General features: G+C 39.0%; 2 protein-coding genes across 4 annotated transcripts; one reads left to right on the top strand and one right to left on the bottom strand.

Annotated features, from left to right (window-relative positions):
- Nucleotides 1-5,884: 5,884 nt before the first annotated feature.
- On the top strand, nucleotides 5,885-11,078 carry nme6 (NME/NM23 nucleoside diphosphate kinase 6). The gene is made up of 6 exons (XM_063495616.1): nucleotides 5,885-6,147; nucleotides 6,384-6,486; nucleotides 7,959-8,061; nucleotides 8,295-8,334; nucleotides 8,968-9,128; nucleotides 10,927-11,078. The coding sequence occupies exons 2-6, from the start codon at nucleotides 6,394-6,396 to the stop codon at nucleotides 11,076-11,078; spliced, it is 549 nt and encodes a 182-aa protein (XP_063351686.1). The 5' UTR covers nucleotides 5,885-6,147; nucleotides 6,384-6,393.
- An 820-nt stretch (nucleotides 11,079-11,898) lies between these two features.
- Nucleotides 11,899-15,327, bottom strand: baalcb (BAALC binder of MAP3K1 and KLF4 b). 3 transcript variants are annotated; one of them, XM_063495618.1, is made up of 6 exons: nucleotides 15,098-15,327; nucleotides 14,738-14,843; nucleotides 14,448-14,623; nucleotides 13,991-14,204; nucleotides 12,559-12,758; nucleotides 11,899-12,063 (listed from the first exon to the last, which is right to left on the bottom strand). In XM_063495618.1, exons 4-6 carry the CDS (start codon nucleotides 14,169-14,171, stop codon nucleotides 11,899-11,901), a joined length of 546 nt encoding a protein of 181 aa, XP_063351688.1. In that variant the 5' UTR covers nucleotides 14,172-14,204; nucleotides 14,448-14,623; nucleotides 14,738-14,843; nucleotides 15,098-15,327. The 3 variants fall into 3 exon arrangements, with proteins under 3 accessions (XP_063351688.1, XP_063351687.1, XP_063351689.1); XM_063495617.1 differs by lacking the exon at nucleotides 14,738-14,843; XM_063495619.1 differs by lacking the exon at nucleotides 14,738-14,843 and having other exon boundaries at nucleotides 15,075-15,327.
- Nucleotides 15,328-26,436: the final 11,109 nt, after the last annotated feature.

Genomic DNA, 26,436 nt, shown 5'->3' on the forward strand with positions numbered 1-26,436 from the left:
CATGCACATGGCGTGACCCCCACCTCTTCTAGCAGGAAAGCTCCTGTAGGAGGTGCTGGTGGTGGTGGTGGGAGGTGGGGGGTGGAGGGTTAACAAATAACTTAATAACTTAATGAGAAATAACTTAGAAGTAAGACTAAAACTGTGATTTGAGATGGTAAAGAGTGGCATCATGGCAACAGATAATAGCTTAAAGTGTCTAAAAACATTTACACACATTTTTCTTATGTATTCTACGGGCACACTAAAAAGATTAGGAGCTGGCCTAGTTGAAAAAGCAATAGTGAGCTGCTTAATCCTGACAATGGTAAGACGGTACTGTGCTGCTGACTCATTACGTGGTCTGATATTAATGGCGCTCTCTGTCCTTCCCTGGGCACAGCAGTTGCCAGCATCGAGGTTGACACAGCTGCCAAAGGAAGCCCGGTCCGTGTGGTGAAGCAATGGAGCAGAAAGGTCAAAGGTCAGCAGCATTTATGCTGAAAGAGAGAACAGGTGATGGAGAGGTGAAGGAAACTTGCCCACATGATTCAAGGAGAGGACAGAAGGATTTAAACGGATACTCTGAGGCTGTGAGATTTAGGTCTGAGGAAATGCAGCAGTTGGTGACGTCAGCGTCTTTATTGTTTGGTGTTTGGTTAGAAAACAGCAAACAGTTTTCATTTCATTTCACCAACACAGAGAAAAAAGCTTGTTATTAATGTGGCACCCTAAGTAATTCAATTCAAGTCAGTTTTATTTATATGGCACCAAATCACAACAACAGTTGCCTCGAGGTGCTTGGGATTAGGCTTCGGTCTGTTACTGAAGTCACCCAAAGGTGCCAAAACAGGAAACACATCCCACACTTTTCTCACCAGCCCGACAGTTAGGACATGAAAGGGTTCTGGGTGTTACACTGGAGCCTGTGTCACCCTAGAAGGGCCTACTGCAGCAGTCAGAGGTGACACGTGAGGTCTGATTTTGGACGATAGCAGGGGACAAATTAAGTACAATTTTCTTAAACGATCATATTCACCGTGCTATTGTGCCAAAGCAAGGTAGGATGTTTTGTGAGCTCAATTACATAATGGCAATGAGAGGCTGAAATGACTTCGCAGGCAGGCATATCTACCTGCTTATTATTAAAAATCATAGCATCTATTATACAGTGCTGAAAATGTCTATTAGATCACCACCCAATTTAAGGTTTATGCCACAGTTTCCCTAATTAATAGTATTAGTAATTACTAAAATGCTTTTTTGGAATGTTTCTGTAATGGTTAATCCACCAGTATGTGCCATCTTTTAATCAAAATGATGTTTTGAGTGCTAAAATGTAACTATTGTTGTTATCCACGAATTTTCAAATTGACTGTTTGACAAAAAATTTTTAGTTTTAGATTAAGATGCCAAATTATATTTATTTATTTTCATTCCTGAACAGAAAAAATAGTTTTAGGGGTTTCTGAAAACCTGATTTCAGGTTTTAATTCTGCCTAATAAATAAAAATATGATTTTTTAAACAAGTTTTTGGTCTAATAAGTTTGTTGAACACTGTCATACAGAGTAAGTCTTTTAAATAATAACTGGATCACTTTGTGAATGTTTCTTGTCATAGAAACCAATACCTGAAGGCGAAAAGTATGTGACACCATACATCCTCCTGTGTATCGATATACAGTATGTGTGTATATAAATAGTGTAGGAAACTGTAGATCCATTTTAAGATACCGATTACTGCGATTAAAAGGGGCAGTTTCACCTTCACTGTAGTAAATCAGATGAAATTTTTACTAAATGCCTCACTGTAGAGAATAATAAAGGGTAATTATAAGGGAAGATATTAAACTGTTTCTTGTTCAGGCTCATTATTTCCTCGTAAAATTTCTTTTGGATAAGGTTTAACAACATTGTTTAAAGGCAATTTTATAATAAAGGATTTTTTCTCATCTGAAGACAAACCTGACTTGTTTTCTTTTTTTTAATGTTCAACTTCCAAAGGGTTCAGTGGAATTGATTCTTTTCAGGGAATAACGATTGGCATATTGCACATTCCTTTCCTGGAGCCTTCTTGTGCAGGTACAGCTGTCAATGCCTTCCTGTAACACAAGCAAACTTGCAGTATTTTATATTGTAAGTACCAATCAAACAAAGAAAATGTGATTTATGAGGCAACATGTGTGAGCTACTACAGAGACAGCAGACATATAACTATGTTGTGTATGTAATAAATATTTAGTTTATTTTAATATTTATTTAAAACAACATATGCATTATTGTTGATAAAACAACCAAGTCTTTCAGAGGAACAGAAATCATCAAGTGCATGAATTAAAACCATTAAAAAAGGGACTTGATATAAAAATGATACAGCCTAAAAATTAAAAGAATAAGAGGATAATAATTAAAACCAGCAAGAGGGCAGTAAAAATATAACACATTTAATTTAAAACCAATAAAATAAGCATAAATTCAATAAATCAATCAATAACTGACACTCTTTTTAAACAGTGTAATTACGTAAAGATACTGTGCACATTTCCATCACAGTTGGTCATGACAAAAGCTCAGTTTTTCCTCACATTAAGCATTCCTTCCTAACATGTTTTCACGTGATACTTTGCGGTGGCTCCTGGCAAAAGAATGAGCAGCCTATGGACACCCAAGCACCCGTGGGGGTCGTGAGTAAGTCAGTTGTCAGTTGACTCCCACCAAAAGGGATCGACAACTGCAGGAGAGCTAGAAGCAAGGGAAGGAAGAGAAGCAACAGCAGCAGCGGCACGGAGATGAAACAGAGATGAGTTTTATGGTGGTCAAAGAGTGCAGGATCGTCTGAATCAGCCGACCAGCTGAGAACGCTTGAAGTGAGAGTCAGCAGTGAGCATCAATGATGTCTGTTCTGTCCAAGTGTTGTGCTCTACCATCTGAAAACTGCTTTTCGGGAAGTTTGGTGTACTTCTCAGTGACTGCTCCTCAATACATCATCTGCAGAGATGCTGAGCGGACACAGGCAGAATTGGACGGAGCCCTTTGTGGGAAAAAAAAAAAATCCTTTAACATTAACATTTAACAAGTTATTTCATATTAAGGCAATAACAATTTCAAGATTAAAACAAACACTATTTTTTAACACTTCTGAGCAGTTTATGTATATAAATAGCAACAAATTATTTTTATCATTCCAAATTGCAATTATGATAGTGTGGCTTAAGAAGAAATACAAGAACGACTGATGTTTTTAAAAAAAGTTTAATATTAAAAAACTATTTTTCCTGGAAAAGACGCTGGTGTTGTGTAAATTTAATGCTGCTTATATTACATGGATAGTATCAAACTCACAGTATCTCCAGAACCAGACAGTTCAGCCATATAAACTAATTTGGGGGATGTAAGGTGCTAAAAGTATTTCAGGTTATCCTGTTGACTGCTGGAACAATATAATAAAATTCTTGCTGGTGTTAAATGTGCACTCATTAGTACAAGATCAAAGGGTGACTAGGGTACTTTTGCATGTAAAACTGAGCTACCCTTAGATGTATTGACTCCTTCCACTTATCATACTTGCTAATATGGTGCTGATTGCCAATGTGATTATTAAATTTTGCTGATTAAAAATGTACAGGATATCTGTGTAAGCATGACTGAACAGCTACATTTGATCCTGTCATGTTAAGCTTTGATTTGATATCATGATACCTTAGACCAGGGATGCCACACTCATTTTACATTGAGGGTTACTTTGATATTAAGTGGGCCAGAGGAGTGAAACTGCACTTTCTGTCAGTGTAAAGACATTTAGCTACATATTTAATCCCAGAGATATCTTGATATGAGATGAAGTGTAATTTCAACAGCAAATCTCAGTTTCTATACATGATCAATTTTCTTGTAGCTCACTGCTCAGACTGTCCTATATTTATAAAACATGAAGTTTTTTGTTGATTGATGAAATTTCTATAGTCCACAATGAAAAACATAAATTCGTCTGTCATTTTATTGTTTATCTTTAACATATCTACTTAAGTGTAGTATGAAAGCTTCCAGGGGAGAGCTTTATCAGCAGGAAAAGCTGTAAAATATAGTTAAAAGTACAAAAGTTAATGCACTCGTTCATATTTTCCCAAGTCATCCAATGGGCCCAACTGGAATCTTTGCTGAGCGGATTTTGACCCTCGCACCTTACGTTTGACACCCTACCTTAGACAAAATCATAAGTGTAAAAAATACAAAATAACCTGTATTTTGTGTCACTCAGCAACAGTACTTCATTTGCAATTTATTTACAGCAAAGCAAGTGATCATAAAATAGCACAACACCCTCACACAACTTTCATATCCAAGTTTCTTTTCTCTCACGGCTTCCTAACGATTGAGTTGAATGCCTTTATTGTCAGTGGAAGATGTGTATGGATATGTATGGGTTGTAAAGCCATTAAAAACACAAAAACTACAGGTTACATAGAATTAAGGTCTTCAGTCTGTACTCTTAAAATATATCCAATTTAACTCTGCACCCTCTCATGGGAGGTAACAGCTGTCCTGTCACCCCAAGTCACATGACATGGGCAGGTGGGAGAAACCTATGTGGGACATCTAACTACCCTCCTCCCCCCATTCTGTCTCTCTGAATGTCAGACACACACACACACACACACACACACACACACACACACACACACACACACACACACACACACACACACACACACACACACACACAATCTCTACTCTTCAAGGGTGTGGCCATTTTGCATTGCTGGAATGTGCTCTGTGTTTGTAATTCATACTGTATGTCTGATCTGCCCCAGTGTTGAAATACCAGAGACAAAAATCTGTCTCGTTCCAGTCCCTGCTTGTAGCTGGTGTGCTGCTGAACTCGACGTCTCGGTTTTGTGTTCAAACATTCTCGCTCACTTTGATGTGCTGGGAAATTTTTCTATATCGATCGTTTATGTCACATACTTGGAACTGCTGGTCCTTTGCTTTACAAGACAACCCAGGTGCATTATTTATTTAGTGTATATGTATAAAGAATTTCCTTCCAATAATCTAGGAAACATACTGCTATAAATTAAACATTAATAACGAGAAGGACACACTCACTGGACACTTGATCTGGTATATTTTGTTAGTATTGGTTTGCACCCACTCCCCTACTCCTCACCTTCAGAACTGTCTAAATTTTCCAGGACACAGATTCAACAAAGTGCTGAAAACATTCCTCAAAAATCTGTGGTCCATATTGATATGGCAGCATCAAACAGTTGCTCTAGATTTGTCTGCTCCACATCCATGATGCAAATCTCCCATTCCCCCACATCTTAGTAGATTGCGATCTAGTGACTGTGGAAGTCGTTTGAGTACAGTGAACTCACTGTTGAGATAATTTGATCTTTGTGACATGGAGTGTCATCTCTACATTAACAATACTCAGGCATGCTGTGGCTTTTTCGCAATGCTTAGTTGGTACTAAAGTTTTCCAAGAAAATATCTCCCACATCATTATACTGTACTGTTTACACTGAACAGTTTATATAAAGAATTATGGATCCATGCTTTTGTGTTATGTACATCAAATTCTGACACTGCCTTCTGACCAGGTGACATTTTTCCATTTTCCTAGCGTTCCCATACGGGAACAATAGGAAAGTATTTGTCTCATTCCAGTGCCAAATGCAATAATAAGTGCAGTATTTATATATGGAATCTCAGTAGGCCTATACCAGTACTTACGTGTAGTTACGTTCCTATTCTACCTACATGTTATTGTGGAAATCAAGAAAAATAATTCCAAAAAGCTTCTATTAGAACTAAAGTTTATAAGACATGAAACCTATGTTTTTTCTTCTTCTTCTCGCGGGGGAACAAACTCTGCTGGCACTGTTTCTGGGGACCCTTTTTACGAACGGACAGACCGAGCACCGACTGGTTCAGCTAATTTTCACATTTTTAGCGTTGTTTTTGGTGTAATTGAACAAGCAAGGATGCAGACTATATTCACACGCTACAGTTGTAGATAACCGCTAACTCCACAAAGTTACGTGTTTTTATTTGCAACAGTATTTGCACAGCGTTTTTATTTAACAGTATGTCGGCGGCTGTTGCTCTGCTCCCCTTTAAAAACTGATTGTTTTTTCTTTTTTTGGACAGAAGTCACAACAGAGGTTAGTATCAGTCACGAACTCAGCACTGACGTGTAGGAAACTGTGTCACGCAGAAAGAGTTCGTATTTTTTATTACATTTATATGATTTATATTAATAGTAAATTAACGATAAAAAAAACGAAAAAGAAGTCGCATCTTCGTTGCTTGTGGTGTTTGTTTTGTATTAATTTAACTAAAAATGTAAGTACTTTTAGGCGAGTTGGATCTTATCATTGAGGGCGTATTTTCTGTTCAGTCTTTAGATAATGTTGCTGACAAGTGCTCGCCTGTCCAAAGTGCTGCAGCTCACCCTGGCGGTCATCAAACCAGATGCTGTGGCTCATCCTTTGATGCTAGAGGTGAGCTGCCCTCATGTTTAAGTTACAGAATTTAAGACCTAAGATTACACAGTTGAAGTGGTAGTCTGAAAGCTACAGACTACCACAGATTCAACAAGGTGCTGCAAACGTTCTTCTGAGCTTTTGGTTGATATTGACATAATACCCATCACACAGTTGCTGCAGATTTGTTGGCTGTACATTCATGATGAGACTCTCTTGTTCCCCCACATCCCCAAGGTTCTCTATTGGATTGAGCTCTGGTGACTGATCTGTGGTGGCCATTTCAGTGCACTGATCTCATTGTCTATGTTCAAGAAACCAGTTTAAAATATTTTGAGCTTCCTGAGAGTTTTAATACTCAGACAGGCTGTGGCATTTAAGTGTTGCTCAACTGGTACTAAAGGTACCAGCTACTTCCGAGAAAGTCTCCCTCATTACACCACCACCATCAGCCTAAACTAAGCATACAAGGCAGGATGTATCCATTCGTTCATGTTGTTTACACCAAATTCTGACTCTACCATCCAAATGTTACAGTAGAAATGGAGACTCATCAGCACCTGATAACATTTCCACTCTTCTGTTGTCCAGCTTAGGTGAGCCTGTGTGAATTTTGGAATCAGTTTCCTGTTCTGTGCTGACAGGACTGGCACCCAGTGTTTTCTTTTTGCTCATGTAGCCCATTTGCTTCAAGGTTCAACATGTTGTGAAATTCTCTTGTGCAGACCATGGTTGTAATGGGCGATTGTTTGAGTCACTGTTGCCTTCCTATTAGCTCAAAGCAGTCTGGCTATCCTCCTCTGACCTCAGGCCCCAACAAGTAGATCATCGGTTTCTGAAATACATCTATTCTGATGGTCTGTTTGAAGTTCAGCAGGTTGTTTTCATCATGTCTACATGTCTAAAAGCATTAACTTGCTGCCATGTGATTGGCTGATTTGATGAATGAGCAGTTGAACAGTTGTACCCAATAAAATGACCAGTGAATGTTATTTTTATTTTTCAAGATTTCAAACATTTGTTGCTCTTTCTCAGGGCGTTACAGTTTGCATGGTGTGATTTAAATACGGTGTTCCTTATTTGTTTAATCTATAAAGATTAGCTCTTTTGGAATTCATGAAGCATAAATGAACATATCTTTCTGTTTAATTGCTTTTTTTTAAACACACTGTTACATAAAAAATAATTAGTTAATTTGTGTTATCTGTTCTGATATCACTTTAATTGAATAGTAAAGAATCTGCATTTGCTCACCTCACAGACCTGGAGGCTTCAAAATCATAGCAGGTTTAATTTCACTTGTTAATATGCATTACTTTATTGTTATCTCAAGGTAAAGCACAAGAGGATCACCTTTTGTATCACAGCTGTCAATTTTTACCTTTTTCTCTGCAAAAAAATCTACACACAGTAGGAAAAAGCATCTAAAGTTGATCCAGTCATGCTTTGATGCAACTTGGAGGACAAACATCATGATTCCTGTCTTTCAGGCTCTTCACCAGAGAATTCTAGACAACAACTTTGGGATTGTTAGATGCAAAGATCTGGTCTGGAGACGACAGGACTCTGAGAGTTTTTATGCTGAACATTCAGGTTTGGAAATATTTCATTTGTGTTTAAGCTTTACTTAAATGAGAGAAGTACTGCTGTGGTATATGATGTAACCAAATAAATGAGTCAGCAGCCCATTTTAGCAGGGTGCACTGTATGTATGACAGTTAAAAGAAATACATGTCTTGTCAAATGAAGGATAGCTGATTTCTCCTTTTTGTTATTGAAGGTCTTTATTCTTTCTTTCTTTATTATTTCTGTTTTACAAATCTCAGGGAGATTCTTCTATCAAAGACTTGTTGAATTCATGTCAAGGTAAGCCCCCATGCTTATATCATGGACACATTTCGTTGACTCCATGTGATTGAGTTACGATTTTATGTGTTTGGATGATTGTTGTTGGGTGTTGTATTTTAAATGGAATAATGGATGGAGAGCCATCAGCACCTCTGCTGATAGCACTCCAATTTCATGCTCAGTAAGGCACCAGTAAACGATTTTCCCAAAACAGCACAACAGGCGTTTCAGTTATCCGTGTTTAGAACACAATTCCCTGGTGCAGTAGCCTAAATATTGCTATGCAGACCACTCACAATACGTCCTCCCGCTGCGACCTCCATGGGATTGGTAAAGGTGTTTGTAATTACTTTGTCTTTTTTTTGTCTGCTCACAGCAGTGAAGCAGTAGTTGCTACAGCAACCCTTCTCTGACTGCTGCTATTGATATCGCAAACATAGGAAGCATCTTCAAGTGTGTCAGCCAGTCAAGCTTGATGCCGCACCAGCTGGCATTGTTTAGCTAAAACGGATTTATTTATGGCTTAACTGTCTTCCCAGGAGGTCCTGGGGGCGAATAGATTAGATTTGTGTTTTTTTTTGGTCTGCTATCTAGAAAACATCAGCAATGTTCAAAGTCAGATTCATTACTGCTGTTGAAATTTGTCCTCAGTGGGCCAATGCGAGCGTACATTTTAGCCAGGGAGGATGCCATAAGCCACTGGAGAGAACTGATGGGGCCGACCAAAGTGTTCAGAGCCAGATTCAACTCGCCTGCTTCCATCAGGGGCCAGTTTGGACTCACAGACACAAGGAACACAACTCATGGTTCAGGTAAAAAAGCTCCCAAGCTTCATAATGCTAAAAAAATGATAACAAAATGATATGCGTAATGTTAATAATCTATTATTGTGAATATATTATCTTAAACTAGAGCTGGGCGATAGAACGATAACGATATGTATTGCGAAATAACTTTTTCTCGATAGAAAAATTAAACTATTGCGATAGACCTCACCTCTCGTGTCCTCTTTAAAAAAAGAAAAAGAAAAAAAGAACAGCCAATCCAAATTAAGTAGCGCAGAGCCGAACCAATCACAGCCGCAGCGTCGCGTCACGTGACTTGTTACATACAGCACAAGTGCCAAGGCGCACATGTGTATTTGTTTTTGCAGCTGGGCTGCCCGGGTAATGAAGGAAATGAGTTTGCCGACTAGAGAAAAATCAACCGAGAACGTGAGCGAAGGTTACCGAAGAAAAAACCGATGATGGTTCCAATTCCGGAGAGATTGTCGAACGTAAGGGCCATAGAAGTTCCGTAGTGTGAAGGTATTTCGGCTATTTCAAGTCTGACAAAAAACAGAGTAACGCGCACTGTAAATTGTGCCGAAAGCAAGTCTGGAAATACAATAAACCGGTGCATGCTCAATCTCTGACTGAAAGCGCTAATTCGTCATTCGGCTTTTGTCAGACTAAAGTCACTGTTAAAACTGTTTGAAAAGCTAAGCTATACAACAAGGAGAGATTGAGAATTTCCTTTTAGTTCTCAGTTTATTTGATATTGACAAAAGTTAGTCAATTTTGTCTGTTCTTCTGTAAAACGAACTAAGATTTATTTTTAGAATTAAAATTTTGTTTCTAAGTAGAATTGACAATTTAGTAGTCTGTTTTGTTTGTTCTATTTTGAAACTTAAACGCTTTAGCGGCTGCCTTTTGCGTAGTTTGCAATATTTGCCTTTATTTATCTGAAACTGAAGTCTCATGTTCCTTAAGTACATCTACCCTGTTGAACTTATTATGGGAAATAAATATTGTTGTGAGCAACGGCACATTTAAATCTTACAAATATAGTTATTTGGCTTATATCGTGATATATATCGTTATTGCCTGAAATGAAAAAAAACATATCGTGATATGAAAAAATCTTATATCGCCCAGCTCTATCTTAAACATATGCAAGAGGTCATAACTCCTGCGGTTACCAGGTTTACACATGACTCAATTTCACATCTTTTAAAGCCCATCAGTTTCTATAATGGTGTTTGGTGTCATTGGGCAGAAAACAAAATAGTCATAGTCTGTGCAAAACGCTCCTCTTTTCTTTTTGTTTCACTAGAAAATTGGGAAATGGGTACAATGATTTATTGAAATGTGCCAACATGCATGAAAATAAAAGGCAAAAACAGCTTTCTGTAGTTTCAGGAATAGTTCTCCAGGCTTTTTGAAGGACATGAAAAAACAAACGAAACATTCTTCAGAAGATGGTCAGGTACAAGGACTGGACTGAAAATGAGGGAAAAGCAGAAATCATGGAGAGCTATTTCTATTATAAGATTTATTATAAGTCTGGCTTATTTGGGAAAAAACTATAAAGAATTGAAGGCTCAAGACTTTTGCACAGTATTGTACATTTATATTTTGAACATGTGACAAGTAGTATTGCTGCATGAAATATGTAAGAAATGTTTAAGATTTGCGTTTATTTCCATAGCAGATCTTGGAATCCATCTTAATATTTTATAGCAACGCGTCTGTCTGGTTGCACATAAATGACATTTTTAGACCAATTAAAAAGAAGCCTGCAATTACTATGCTAATTTTTGATTTTCCATTCTGTTATTGTTTTCTGTAGATTCTCTTGAGTCGGCTCAAAGAGAGATTACTTTCTTCTTCCCAGACTTCTGTGCAGACGAGTGGATGAAAAAGGAGGAGCCATTGTTTAGATCAGGGCAGATCCGTTATGACCATCAAAACCAGATTCACACACTTTCATTGTCAAGCTGACACCAGATCAGCTCAACGCTGTCAACATCATCAGTATAAAGACTACTACTATTACTGTTTATCTGTTGCTCACATGTATACAGAGGTACCTCAGCTGAAGGCCACATGATTACCTGATTGTCTTTGAGCATGCCAAATGAGTTCATTTTAAAAGGACAGTACATTTCGGTGTTTAATTTATTATCATTAGAAAACACAAGTAACGACAGAATTTTAAAAAGTAATCTCGATATCTTACAAAACAACACGATGCTGTTCGTGAGCGCTTTTTCTTTTTTATTATCACAAACCTCCGTCCAGGCTTCACTGTAAATAGTGCAATCATCACAGTCAGTTTCCTGAGCCTTTTGCTTTGTAGGACAGCAGCGACTACAAATGGTGCATCAATGCCAAGTAACAAAACTATGAAACATTTATACCATATTAAATAATATTGCAGTAATAGTTTTACACCTATGTTACTGTTCAACCACATCTTAAAATGTGAAAAAACTATTTTCGAGTTCAGTGCTAAGCAATGATTTCTTTACACTGATGTGGAAACAAGCTGTCAGCTGTAATATACTACAATTGCTTTTAATATGACATTCGCTGTAACATACCATGTTTTGTTTTGCCTGTTACCCCATGCTTGTTTGATCAAATGTCTCTTGTAAAAGTCTCCAACATGTCAGTAAAACATACATCGTACAGTATTAAATGCACTAAAAATCTGATTTTTGTGCTTTCGACACCTGTCAGACCACAAAACCTGTTCGATTTCTTTCACAGTCATAATTATTGTCATTTTTTTTTGGCTTCTTCCAATGTCCCCCTGCACTCAGGTGTTTTGTGTTGCCACCTGTTTAATAGCTTCCACTGGTTTCATGACCTCATATGTCGTGAGGGACTTCTTCACCTTCCCGTTCTTGTCCACCTGGTGGATGCTCTGGGTGACTGTAATGGTCACCTGCTTGGTCGACATCCGATTGTCCTGCCATTTTGTCTGTTAATGGAGAATAAATGGACAATAAAAAATAATAAAAAACACTGAAATACTGACAGTGTGGTAAATATTCTTCCTGGTCAATGTCAATTGAGATATTAAAAATTTTAAAAAAGAATCGTTAATAAAATCTAAAACTAACAGTGGTCCTAAACAGGTACCTTGAGGCACTCCACACATCACATTTCTTGTCTTTGACATACTATTAAAATAAACGGTCTGCCTGTGATTTGTCAGATAGCTTTCTAACAAATTTCAATGACGTGCTTGAAAAAACATAATTTACCAGCTTATTTAATACCTAGACAGTGATCAATAAAACCAAAGGCAAAATCTTAGAAATGATTGTATGAATGTGTTTAGCTCCAAATGTGAAACGAAATGTTTGATGTGCCACACCTTAGATGTAGGTCAGTATTGCAGGGAAAAAAAGGTGCTGTGATGCTGTGAGCTGTCTCGAGCACATTTAAACACATTACAGAAGGAAAGGCTTACGATCTCTTCAGTGTGCAAAACACTTCTGCGCTGCACTGTGGTTCCAGAAGAAGGCATCGTTGTGTCCTGCCGCGGAGAGCCCAGTGCTGCTGGTGTGCTGCTGGGTTTCACATCGTTCAGGCTGGCTTCAGACATGGCCGAGCAGACCTTTAGGTAGGCCTGAGCCGGTGGCGGGAGGCCGTCTTCAAAGAAATCTGGAACTGTAAAGATGTAGAGGTTCAGCTATGTCTGCTTATGTGTTTGTAGCTTTTATACATTTCTATGAATTTTCTTTTTTCTTTTCTCTTGAAGTTAATCAATTTCAGCTTGATAAGATAACCGCTATGCCACAATTAGCTTCTGTTAGAAGTCATTGGTAAACAAAACGGTAGCGATTACATATTGACAACTTAGTTGTCTTACACTGAACCAACTTGATGGTACTGTTGAGGCGTGAGCTGTGATCAGTTATTCGCAGGTAGTCGATGTTTGCATTTTACAGATGTGTGTACACCTCATCTCCTCGTTAATGTGTGATCATATGTCTAATGATGACATATGGTGCAGGTTGGACAAAACCAAAACACGAAATGAGGACATTTTAATGAATATTTTCTATAGACATACTGAACCACAACTTATTATGATTATTATCATAAAAATCTGTTTGGTTCCCAGCTGCTGATTAATTTAGCCAATTTTGGGTCTGTTTTATCTCTCCACATTGAAGCTCAAGTCAATTTGCCTTCACAATTACATCAAGGCTCCTCTCCCTGCATTCACTCATGCCTGTATCTGTTGCCATGAGAGCTGAGCCCTGTTTGAGCACAGTGGCTTTTGAAGCAGCCTATCATCCCCATTTACTGACTCATCTCCCCTTGGCTTCAAAGAAAAGAAGAGGATCCATCTAAGAGATTTATCTGTTTCTGATGTCCTGACCTGTATGTAGAGACACATACAACTAACTGCACGCTAGAAGAACAAAGGTCTCTAAAGTGGATACTTCCTCTGTCACTCATGTTTCTGTTTTCTTTCTTCTGCATAATGGATTCTTGTTGAAATCAGGCATGCCATCAGCACAGCCCTTGACATGAAGAGATAGTCCACTCCGCTTTGATAGAAAGAGTGTAAAGAATGGGCAAGTCATTGCTAGTATGTTCAAATTATTTACAGCAGTGCGATTTTAAAGGATGTACCTTACTCATTTAAAACGGCAGTAGAACAATAACATTAGAAACTACGGATTGATGCAAAAACAAACAGATTTAAAATCATATGTTACAGATATATTAAATTCTGATGGGGGAGCCTCCCACCCCCCTTTATATTTCTTCATACAGTAATCAAGGATATTTCTTTTCAGCAGGTTAAATTAATGCCTGCTCCGGTTAAGAGATTAATTCAGTATTCATTCACCCATCTGCTCAGCCATACAGTAATTCATTCTTCTTACCAGGGCTGATTGTTTTCTCAGAAGTGAAGCCAGCCTCTGAGTTCTCAGAGGGGATGCTCTGGATGGATGACAAGGGGATATCTGTGTCTGTGCTCGTCAGCCATGTCGACTCCGTCTCTTTTGTCCAGCTCTCCAGGTAGCGAGGCTCCAAAGCGTCAGTTCTGCTGCCCCCACAGCCCATGGCTCTTCACTTCCCAGCTCAAAAAGATTCACACTGGAAGTGATTTGAATCACAGGAAACTGTGATGTTACGTGTGTGTCTACTGATCCAGTTCTTTACACGACATGCACTGCAAAACAATCTAAATGACTTAAAAATGATGAGATAATTACTCAGTCTGCCTGCTGTGCACTGTGAGTGAACAACCAGACCTCTGCAACACGGGAGTCATCCAAATACACTTATTTATGCACTTTATTCTCTCATATGAGAGATATGACACAAACACATACTTACAGCACAGCACACAGCTGTGGGAGAAGCTGAGGGCCCTCATACAGTTAGTATGCATCAACTTCTATCCTTCAGAGAGCAGATTATGTGGTCCCACCCTGTGTTAACTCAGCTATGTTTAGGTTTGTTTAAGCAGCATCTTCTGATTATTAAGTAGACCAGGGAGACCGTGTTCAAATCTACAGGAGAGAGATGAGAGAAGTTACTGAAATGTGTGTTTTTCTATCTGTCTACGTATTGCAAAATCAAGTCTTCCTCAAATTACATGTAAATAAAATCTCGGTTTCACTGACTTTCAGACACTGAATTAGCCGTTCGCAGTCAGGCCTTCGGGCTCTTTATACCGTCCTGTTTAACTTATTTAGCCCCCCCTTCAGATCATGTAGGTGGAGAGCGCTGCTGTAAAGCCATAAAGTCGCATATAGGCTGTTATATAAGCGAAGAAAAACACATAAATCATAGTATATGGCGATACATTGGCAGCTTTCGCGTCACTGTCATCTTTACAGGCCATAGGAAAAAATATCAGCACTGCCGTGAAATACATAAACAGAAAGACGAGATGTAAATATGTATGACGGAAACGCGAATGGCGCTGTAATGCAGATGAATCAAACACCGGACACTAACACAGATGATCTCTGAAGGCTTACGGATGCTGGAAAGTCGGGTTTTTGTCTTGCCTCGGTGCTTTTCCAGTGTGTCGTCTGCCAGTCAAACCAGTAACACACTGTTAATAATAATAATAATAATACTAGCGACACGAGCACAGCCGGTAACACGCTGCGCGTCCGCACGCTGCTGCACCACCAGCCTCTTCATTCATCCTCCTGTAAACACACTGAACGGCGGATCTGTGGAGGAGCGGTGTATGTTAAAGCGTCCATCCTCTTGTCCTGAGGATGAGGGGGTGTACTTGAATTCAAGCAGAAAAAAATCAAAGTATTACCTCAGCTGTTGCCAGGTAAACTTCAAAATAAAATAACGGTCCTCTGTGAACGTTGATTGACTTTTGTTTGATAACCGCGAACTGAGTTGCACTTTATTTATTCATTTCATATTTTATGACAGTATCTGATTCCAAATTTCTTGTCTATGCGGCCTTTAAAAAATGTGTTTACAGTCCTGACAAAAACTACTACTTCTACTATTACTACCACAAAACTACTGCTACTTAGATGCGTAAAGTGTATAGTTTCACATAAGTTATAACATTTGATCTTCCCTAACACCCCTTACAATATTTTCAGAACCACCTGCCTATCTCCGCTTCCTTTTCTCAGGAGTGGGACCCATTGCGGTCTTCTGCTGCTGTAGCCCATCTGCTTCAAGGTTCAGTCTGTGGTGTGTTCAGACATGCTCTTCTGCAGACCTTGGTTCCAGTGAGTTGTTATTTGAGCTGCTGTTCTCTTCCTATCAGATTGAAGCAGTCTGGTTATTCTCCTCTGACTTCTGATATGAACAATTTTTTTTCTGACAAAAACTTTGTTTCATAAATACACACAATGAGCTACCAGAACATTTTATGTAATTTTACACAATTAGCAGGTAGAAAAACTGAGACATGCTGCTGAAATTGCTCTTTAGATCTGTGTGTGGGAAAATCCTAGTTGATCAGCAGTTCTTCAAGTACTCAGACCAGCATGTCTGGCACCAACAACCATTCTGGTTTGAACCTCATCTTGACCACTTCTACATGTCAGGCAGAGGCACCATGGTTAGCCTCATAGCAAGAACTTTTCTGGGTTTGAATCCACCATCTGGCCGATGCCTTTCTTTGCGGGGTTTGCATGTTCTCCCCGTGTCTGTGTCAGTTCTCTCTGGGTTCTCTCTCTTCCTTCCACAGTGTAAAAACATGCAGTTAGTGGGGTTAGGTTAACTGGTAATTCTAAATTGCCCATTGGTGTGAATGTGAGTGTGAATGGTTGTGTGTCTCTCTGTATAAGCCCTGCGACAGACTGGGGACCCTGTCTAGGGTTTACTCTGCCTCTCGCCTTATGGTAGGTGGGATAGACTCCAGTCCCCCAACCCTGAATTGGCTAAGCGGAAAAGAACAGATGGATGGATAAATGAACTGAGTTCCAGTGGTTCTCTACACTGACACGTCAAAACATCCTGTGCACAAAACACCCTGTAAACATTTAAATATGCTACTTCAGTACTGCTTCAGTACTGAAGCTTCCCTTCACAATAAAAAGGCTGCTTCTCTCTCAATCTGCATTTCACTGATTGCTTGTGAAACTCCTCACTTGGCTGCAAAGTGCACATTCATCACACTTCTGTGCTGCGGTTCCACAATGAATTGAATGAACAATAAACAGCATCCCTCTTTGTGCTTTACTGCAGAGAGAACACTACAGGTCTGCTTGTGGAAATAGAGGTCATTTATTCCTGACATATCTGCTGCCAATAAAGCACACTGCAAAAAAACAAAAAAAAAAAACAAAAAACACACGCACACACACACAAAGAAAGAATGGAGCTCAGACTGTAAAATCAATTCACTAATGTGATAGTTCGACATTTGTTCCTGTCAGAAAGAAAAGATTTAATGTGCAACATCATATGGTCTATGCACCGGTCAGTTAGTGATGAGTGCTTCCAGTACTGCAGATGAGGTCCTTTAGATTCCAAAGACTTGGCGGGATACACCAAACTTCTTAAAATACAGGTGCAAACAGAAAACTCGTCATTGTTCACTTTTTCATGTTGAGGGAGCTCACCGTGAGCAGCTGTCACACACCTGACCACCCTCCTACACACAGGTGCATTAGACGAAAAGCAGAACACACATTTCACCTCTGGTTTTACTTTGGGGATTTACCAAACTGCCAGTTGCCCTTTAAATACACAATAAACCATTAATTTGTGCAGATCTGGCCGATCCTGAGCCAAATCACATCTCCATGACTTCCTGTGCTCATTCCCCTGTCACCTGGCAAATAAATCTTGCTTCCTGTGGACAGCCTGGTCAATATGAAGCCGGACAGCTTTGATTTGTATGTCCTGAGCCTCTGTCCTATTGGACTACTGGTCAATAGGCCTGTCTTCCCATTACCCTGGTGATTAATGTGGCACACGGCCAAATGCTGCACAGGAGTAAATTATTCCAGCAACAAACAAAGATCCATGCAACAGCTTTTTATTTTAACAGTGAGCAAGTCTATGATACACTGTAATGAGTAACATTTTACATTTAAAATATGCATGGTGCATATGAAACATGTCCAAGGTGTCAAATAATGAGGTAAGTTTCAGATAGATTTTTAAACTGCTGTTCAAAACTTCTGTTTACGAAGGGCAGCCAATCAAAAGGAAAGAGAGGGCATCATTAAAAGGAAGAATGCCAAAAACTACTTGTTTTCAGCTGGGGACAAACTGAGGAGGGGCTGTACCAAAGTCCCTGTGGAAGATCGATCATTTTGAATTTTGAATCATGCAAAGCTAATCTAGTAAAGTCCAAGAATATTAAAAAAATTTAGCTGTAAAGGTCTACTTTAAAAAGTTATTTCTTAGAAAGCAGCTGCTAAAGTTCAGCAACTGTTAAATGCATGACACTCAAGATAAGAAGTGAGTTGTCATATTCCCTTTAAATTTATGTACAGTCTGTATGTGTCAAACCAAACTGCCTTAAACCTCTCCCTTGTGTTTCCAGCTGGGTTTTGTTGATAGCAAAAATGTGCACTCTCCACTGATTTGCTAAAGTTTCTGTGAGAAAGAAAAGAACTTTTCTGGCAAATTCAGTTAGGCAAGGGAGTGAATGAGCCTATGCGCAACAGTGAAGCGGCCAAATCCCAACTTTCACTGGGATTTTAGTGAGACAGCCAGTGTGTTACAGCACAGGAAAACTAATTAGGAGCTTAGAACTTAGGGAGGGAAAAAACATGGTTTTGCAATCAGATTAGCTGCAATGATGATCAAAGGTATGCCATATTGTTCTAAAACTTAAAACTTTTAGAGTTTCAATTCTTTAAATAACATCACAGGGAAAAACAAAACCCTTTGGGAGGGACACTGAGATGTTATCATGTCCGCTTGTCTGGATTCCATCAGCAAATTGTTGATACTGGAGCTGCCAGCGGCACAAAGAGCAGCTTATCCAGATTGAGGTTTGCCTCGAGGTTGTGGTTCATCGGCATCAATCACATCTCGGGGCGTTTTTCTGGCACAGACGCGCCTCCTCTCCTCAGACCGGCAGTGGCAGTCTCCTCCTCTCATGAGATGCTTTGCCAGAGATCTCTCCAGAGGTTGTGTTCTTTCAATCCATCACAATCTCAGCGAACATGACACCTTTTCATTAGTGCAAAGTGTTCCAGAGCAGAGGAACGACCACTGCCCTGAATAAGCATGCATGGCTAAAATGAAAGTATTTACTCAGTCAGTGTAATGAGATGTGGATGGGTTTATTTACACAGGGCCGTGAGGGCTCAACGCAACACTTCTGAAAGATTGTCAAAAATTAGTAACAAATCTGCTTCCAGCTCAATCTTTTTATTAAAGGAGAAATAGAAAGAAACCACACAGGACAGCTTCTTTAAATATCTCTATATCCTCCTTCCTATTAAAAAATTCTAATCTGAGAACATGCTGTATAAATTAATGTATTTCACCATATCTTGATGAAATGGCTTTTTATCCTGTTTAATTACCTAAGTAGCATGAAAAAAACACTGTGCAGCAATTCCTGTGCAGCACTAAAAGTCATGTTTGCCCTAAAAATGATTCATATTGGCTCCATAAAAACCTCATTCTCCATGACTGATTTATGTAATTTCAGTTACTGTCATTTTACATTATCAGGGGGAAGTGCTAAAATTGATCTTTAGCCACTCCTCTGGCCCCAATTGATATTTCCGCCTTTTTAATTTCTGGCGAGGGCTGGCTCATAAACGCAGCCTTTGCACTTTATGTGCTCCATTCGTTTTATCCTGCTAAACACACAACTCTAATCCTATCAAAGGCAAAGAATATTCCAGAAAGGCCAATAGTGGGAGCTTAAGAAGCAAGAGAGCTGAGCATTAGTATTCATGGAATTTCTTTGGCGAGAACCTTAGTTTTTAGGGAAAATTATCTCATGAAGGTGATGGAGCTTACGTAAACAAATGGTAGGAGCACCCCCCTCACAAAAAAAAAGGTCTGGAGGTCAGCTAAACTCTATCCAGTGACTATTTTGTGGTGAAAATCTTAATACCAGTGTGGACATGTATGTAGGAGTTTTAGAGACGACCACTTGGACCACCAGATCCTGCTGAAGGGTCCCTCCTAAATGCTGCGTAGAAATCAAATGGACGCGTAGAGTTCATCGCTGTCCTAACTGTGGGTTGTTTAATTTCATAGTGTAGTGGTTTACACATTAACCTAACAAGCAAAAGATCCCCTGTTTGATCCCAGGAGGAGATACAAATCCCGTTTGGGATGCAACAGGAAAGGCGTGAAGAAGACAAATCAAATATGTGGACCTAACTGCGGTGGTGACTCCTTGCTAATAAGGGAGCAGCTGAAAGTTCAACATTGTTTTGAAATGCCACGCATTGTATTTACTGTTACTGTCAAGTGAAGATGTGACCTTTTTTTGCCTTTTGTGCCTCATCAATAATTTATATTGACAAAACTGTTTTACTGGATTATGTAATAAACTTAGCCAACAAAGAAAAAGCCAAATATTTTCTTTACCCTTTGCCAAAAATAATCTAAAAACCCCCTTTATAATAAATTTAAGCTGAGTAAATGAGTTCAGAAAGCATGAGAGAAGTAGGTGGGCTGCAAAGTATTTTACTCTATATGTTATGCATCCTAGTTTTTTTTTTTTTCATTTCAAACTTACAACAGAACACAAAGAAAAACCTCTGAAATTTGCTCATGGTACAAATTGTTGGAGCCTTACAGCAGTTAAAATATTCTCTAAATCTTGTGTTATGAGTGACACAACATAAGTGTTTAGCAAAGGTTTTCCTTTTGGGAGCTATGATAAGCTCAAAAAATGTCTAAGAAATCACTGCGTCCCACTATATTCTGTAATATATGACTAATATATGACTATATGATAGCTTTGGAAGACCAAAATCAATAGATGATCTTGTGCAGGCAGTGAGTCCTCAGAGCAATACTGCAGCAGTTTTGCCTTTCGTGAAACAAAGAATATAAATTAATTGGCTTAAGAATGACACTAAAACTCATGTAATGGGAAAGAGGTCCTTAGGGGACGTGTGAAATAGTTCAGTAAATGTCAGGCTTACTCCCATTTCACATTCACAGCTTTGTATAAATTTAGTCTTATGTGTGGCAGCAGAACAGAGGGTGATGGGGTCATAATGAGTAGCCATTTACATTTTGAGTATCAAGAACAAATTCAGGTATCTTATGATGATGACAGTTTGACCTGCTGCAGGGAACCACACAGGGCAGGGATGTCAAACTCATTTTACATTGGGGCCACATTACAGCACACTTTCATCTTAAGTTGGCTGAAACAGAAAAACTCTATTTTCTGTCAGTGTAAAGAGATTTAACTACACATTTAATCCCAGGTAGTAGAAAAGAAGAAGTTACATTTATCCAGTAAGTCTCAGTTTTTCTTTGTGGTGAAGAAATGCTGATGTAGTGAATGAAAAAATCTGTCAGCACAAATAAATAGAAGAGTGAAATTACAAAAAAAAGTTCTGGTACCTCATTACCATCTCCTGCAATTACAGTTACAAGAGAGCAATTCATAGTTAATAAATTATAATTAAGAAATATTAGTGATATAGAAATTTCTATTATTGCTTATTTGTTACTTTGTTGCCATAGGAACGGCTATGGAGGAGGTCTGCCCTCCTTGACATTTTCCGGAGGTGTCCAATGAACCGGACTGGAGTTATATTTGGATTGGAGCTGGGCTGAACCCGGTCCCCAGGCTTTATGTTTGACACCCTTAACATTACATATTATTAGTAAGTTTGTTTGCATTTTTCCTGGTAAAATTTGATACTTTTTTCTTATCTGGAAGGACAGGCAACAGCACAATGCATAAATGTACCCCAATACCAACACCCTGCAAAGAAAGCTCCCAATCAAGTATAAGGCCAACATCTTGGTTCACCACTTTGATGTAACAAGAACTTTGTGATTCAAATGCACGGGCATGCAATGCAAAGGTTGTTCTGGGTTATCACTAACTGTGATGGATGGTGACAGTGAATTAAACCTGATTACCTTCCCATTCATTGACTGGCGTGCAGCTAATGCCTCTAAAAGCACGAGGACGTCTCTGAAAACAAAGGTGCGCTAGTTTGCGTGGGATCTCCACCAACAATTACACAGACCGATATAATTCTGGAAGGCTATTTTGCTTTTTAATGGGAGTAATAAAGATACCGTGCGAAATGCATCAGCCTTGATTTAATTTTCCGCGTTTGATTAGTTGCACGGCTATTATTTCACAGCCACGAGTGACATTTTGACAGTGTAATTTCTACCATTGTTTAAAAAGTGCCTTAGCAGTGTCAAGAGCCATCCGAAGCTAATGAGCCCACGAGATAATTTGGTTAATTAGTCACTCTATACTCTTTGAGTGCAGAGCCGCTAATTACTTTGAGGAACGATAATGTGCCCTCAGGGGAGCAGTCAGACATTCGTAAAGTCAATGGTATCAGTCAAAGAGCTAATTTAGATTCATTTCTGATATTTTCATCCAAAGGCATAAAATGAGCTGTGGATCTGTTTGTTTAAAATGTTACAGATATCCTCATTTAGAAACTATGACACATTAGTTCACATTACACAGCAGTAACGTGAGTACACCAAAAAAGATCACCACCAATCTCCTGTCCGCTGACTATCTAACCCTTCTAATTAAATGGTGAGTGGTTGGCTGCGTTACAGTGATGACGAACTGCTGAGTCAGAGGATCATCCAGCAGCACTTGTGTGAGTCAGCTCATCTTAACTGGTTGTTTTTCAGATTTTCTTTTCATATCAAAGTGATACTTAAGCTCTGCTTGTATTACACATTCTGCTTTCTCTGCATACCAACAATTTTCACTTTAATACAGAATCAATACATACCAAAATGAGTCCACATTACAGAAGCGTGTGGAACAATAAAAGAAGAGCAGGCGGTGCAGCAGATGGGATTGTTTCATACGCTGCTGATTCACTGTAATGGGAAGAGTGCACCTCCATGTCTTATAGCCTGATGCATGAGTCTCACAACTCAAACTGACAAGAGGACAGCGAGAAAAGAACATCTTATCATTATGGCTATTTCTTCCGAAAACCCGTTCCTATTTTTATTTAACTGATTTGTTGATCAGATCTAAACCTGTTTGTTGTAGGTTTACACTGCTCGCTACTCGCTGGACAAAATGATCTTGAAAGCAATCCTGATTTAAAAAAACAGAGGAATTAAACATGTACAAAAGTGAGAGGAATGTATGTAAGAAGGATGAGAGAGACAAGGATGTGTTAGTCAAAAAAAGTGCACGTCTGAGATGATGCCCCTGCTAATCATGAAACTGTCAGAAAATAAATTTAAAGTGCAGGCAGACAAACTGGTCCACTGCTCTTATGTTTTATTATACATCACCACTGCTGAGGTGAGCTGCAGTGTGTATTTTTGATGAAATGGGGGGAGCTCTGCTGCACATTTGCTCTGAAAACACATAGAAGCTGCAGATTTTCTTTTGTGGATACTCAGTTACATAAACATATGTGTTACTCTGCAATCAATTTTAAAGCAGCACAAACTATGACGCGTGTTACTGTTTAAAAGGCCACATTAAACAGCTTTCCACTTTGAATGAGAATCCACATCAGTGTCTTCTTGCACACGATCACAGAGTCACGGAGAATAACGAAAGACTTTTTGCACATTCTGGGCACCTCTTTGGCCTCAATGAACTATAAAACTGAGTTACAGCCAGCACTCTGATTGAGCCTCCTCTCTCTATGGCTGTTCACACTCACACATTTATCTGACGTGACATAAGCGCCAACCTTCAGCTGCTATGGCTGTGTTAGTGAGTGACTTTGTCAGTCATTTTGGCAGCCGCTATTGCTGATTCATGTCTCTGTCTTTCAGCAGAACAGTTTGCACCCGCTGACAAAATCAAGTTACACGACATCAGTTCAATGACAGCTACCACTGCCTTTGGGCTTCATTTTAAAATTCCTTAATTGCAGGTGATGATCCTAATCGACCTGATGCTGACACATAGTTAGTCACCTGTGATGAAGTGCATCCCAAGTGGAAGATAATGACATTATTATTATGCTGGAGAATAATCACTTTTGGTTGGATATTAATCCAAAATTAAGAAAATTTAGACTGGTACTCTTTAATGCATATGCAACATTTCTTTTGACATGTGAAAACAATGACAGACTAAATTTAACAAATCAGCTCATCAGATGATGGCTGATGTTTCTTATTTTGATCTGGAGCAAATCAGCTGATTGACTGATCAAATCTGCCATTATAGCATGACTGAAAGGCTAAACATCCACCTCTGACTCGGATCACATTACTAAGCCTTGAAAATTAGGAAAGTACTAAACAGTTGAAGAAGTGAATATTAATCCCAGATTATCTGCAATGACTGTTGAGATACTAGTTAATGAACAGCAGGATTAAGCGCAGAAAAAACACAAAAAATGTTGAACAGACAACATCCATTGAGGAGACACTTTATTAAGTATATTTTAAGTATATCTTGCTAATACTGCCCTGGAACCCCTTTGGAGTTCAGGACTACCTTAAGTCTTCAGGGCATTGATTCAACTAAGTGTGAATTGTAGCCTTGGTTTTCTGTTCTTAGCTGACAGGAGTGCCACCCAGTGTGGTCTTCTGCTGCTACAGCAGAAGATGCTCTGCTGGATACCTTGGTTGTAATGTATGGTTACCTAATTTACTGTTAGTTTCCTATCAGCTTAAAGGCTGTCTGGCCAATCTCCTCTGACCTCTAGCATCAACAAGGCATTTGCAAAAAGGCTCACTGGATATTTTCTCTTTTTCATTCTCTGTAAAGCCAAGAGTTGGTTGTGTGGGAAATTCCCAGCAGATTAACAATTTCTGAAAATCTCAAACCAGCTGGTACAAACAACCATGCAACATTCAAAGACACTTAAATCCATTTTCTTCCCCATTCTGATGCTCAGTTTGAACATCGAGAGGTTGTCTTGACCATGTCTGCATCACTAAATGCGTTGGGTTGCTGTGATATGATGGGTTCCTTAGACATCCACATTGATGAGCAGTGGCTGGTGGCCAGAGACTGTGAGGTCAGTGATACAACTGTAGGCAGTGAATATTTCCCACTTCCACACACTTACCCATCTGGCTGAATAAAATTTTAATCATCCTCAATTATTACAGTGAGAGCTGAACACAAAGAAGGGAACAATATGAAGACATGCTGAGCACAGTGCTGCATTTACCTATGATGACATCAGGTAAATCAGATGAATTTCTCCCAGTGAAATAAGTCTTGATGAGAAAAGCATATTGAATTGGACTCTTCATAATTAATTATAGACAAAGCTCATTATGATTCTTGAACATGTTTCAATATTCTTAAGGGAGGAAGTAGTAATGATAGTAGTAATTTCAGGAGCTGATGGAGCTCTACATTATGGTTCTGGGTGATAACACAGGTGTGTCAATGCTGACGTGCTCTTCAGATCAGACAGTGACTAATTCCACATAGATGCAGTTTCCATTTATCTTTGTGCTAAAGTTGCAGGCTCGTGTGCTTCTCGGAGAGCAAAGATGTGGAGGTGGGATGACGAATACAGCACAGTAAGAGAAAGATGGATGATGCGTAAAACCTGAGGCTGTGAATTGTGTGAGTGTGGAACACTGAACGGGAACAGTGATTACGACCTTCAGACCTCACCCTGAACTCAGCTGTCCATCACGTCTGAAAACCATGGAAACGCTTCAGTGATCGGGGCATCAGGTGGACCAAGGCTCTCTGTTCTTTTCTCAAAAATCAGTTTAAGTTCATGTTATAGTTTCATTTGCCAAATACTTGGGAGGTTGAGTAAAATACAAATAGGCAAACGACAAGAAAATGTCAATTGTTGAAGCTGATTTTGCTTTTTGAAAAATATAAGCTCATTGTGAATTTGATGCTTGCCCAAATATTTTCTGTAGTGTTGAGACAGAGGCAGAGGTTTCCATTCCATCACCTCTTCTTTTCACTCTGTCTTTAAGGACCAATAGAACCAAATGCTTTTATTTTTGAAAATAAAATGTTTACCCATTTTTGCTTCATACAGGATTTTGGAAGTGGAATCTAGATAGTGGAATCTTAAACAAAGTTGGGTTTTCCACCAGGACAGAAATCCCAAACACACATCAAAAACAGTTTAGAAATGGATAAAGCAGGCTAACATTAAACTTCTGAAATGTACATACTTAGGGGCCAAAGATCAGAGCCATGCAGTATTGGTTTGTCTTTTTTCTTGCATACAGAGAGTTCTCTTGCATTCTTAAATTGCTGCACTGTTTGCCCAAACTGTCTTTCACAGACTGCTTAGCCCCTGCCCATGATTACCCCCCAGAAATCTCTGTGAATTTGAAGAACTAAAAGTGGTGGGTGAAACATCTCCAACAAGTCATATTCCTATGATTTGTTGGAGATACACTGCAGAATGTGTTTAAACTGGACCTCTAAACAGACCCTTTAAACTGATTTCCATATGCCATCTTGTATTTTAACCCTCTCAGGCTCAAATTAAGTTTTAGTTACAGGAAAAATCTGATATTTGGGGAAAATTATCAAAAAAAAAAAAAAACTCATAAAATATGTATGTGGGGTAATCAGGTTGTTAGTTTTTAACTGTTGCAAATCGGCAACGCCTGCCTTGAGAGGGTTAAAGTTTTATACTACAGAGAAACCCAAGCAGATAGTAGGAGTGTGTGAGCTATAAATTGGATTGTACTACACTATGCCGAGTGCTGCAGACCTCTGATGAATAAGATTTATTTTCTGTTAGTTCTGATTTTCTGC

This window comes from Pelmatolapia mariae, linkage group LG15 (assembly GCF_036321145.2).
Source record: "Pelmatolapia mariae isolate MD_Pm_ZW linkage group LG15, Pm_UMD_F_2, whole genome shotgun sequence".
NCBI lineage: Eukaryota > Metazoa > Chordata > Actinopteri > Cichliformes > Cichlidae > Pelmatolapia > Pelmatolapia mariae.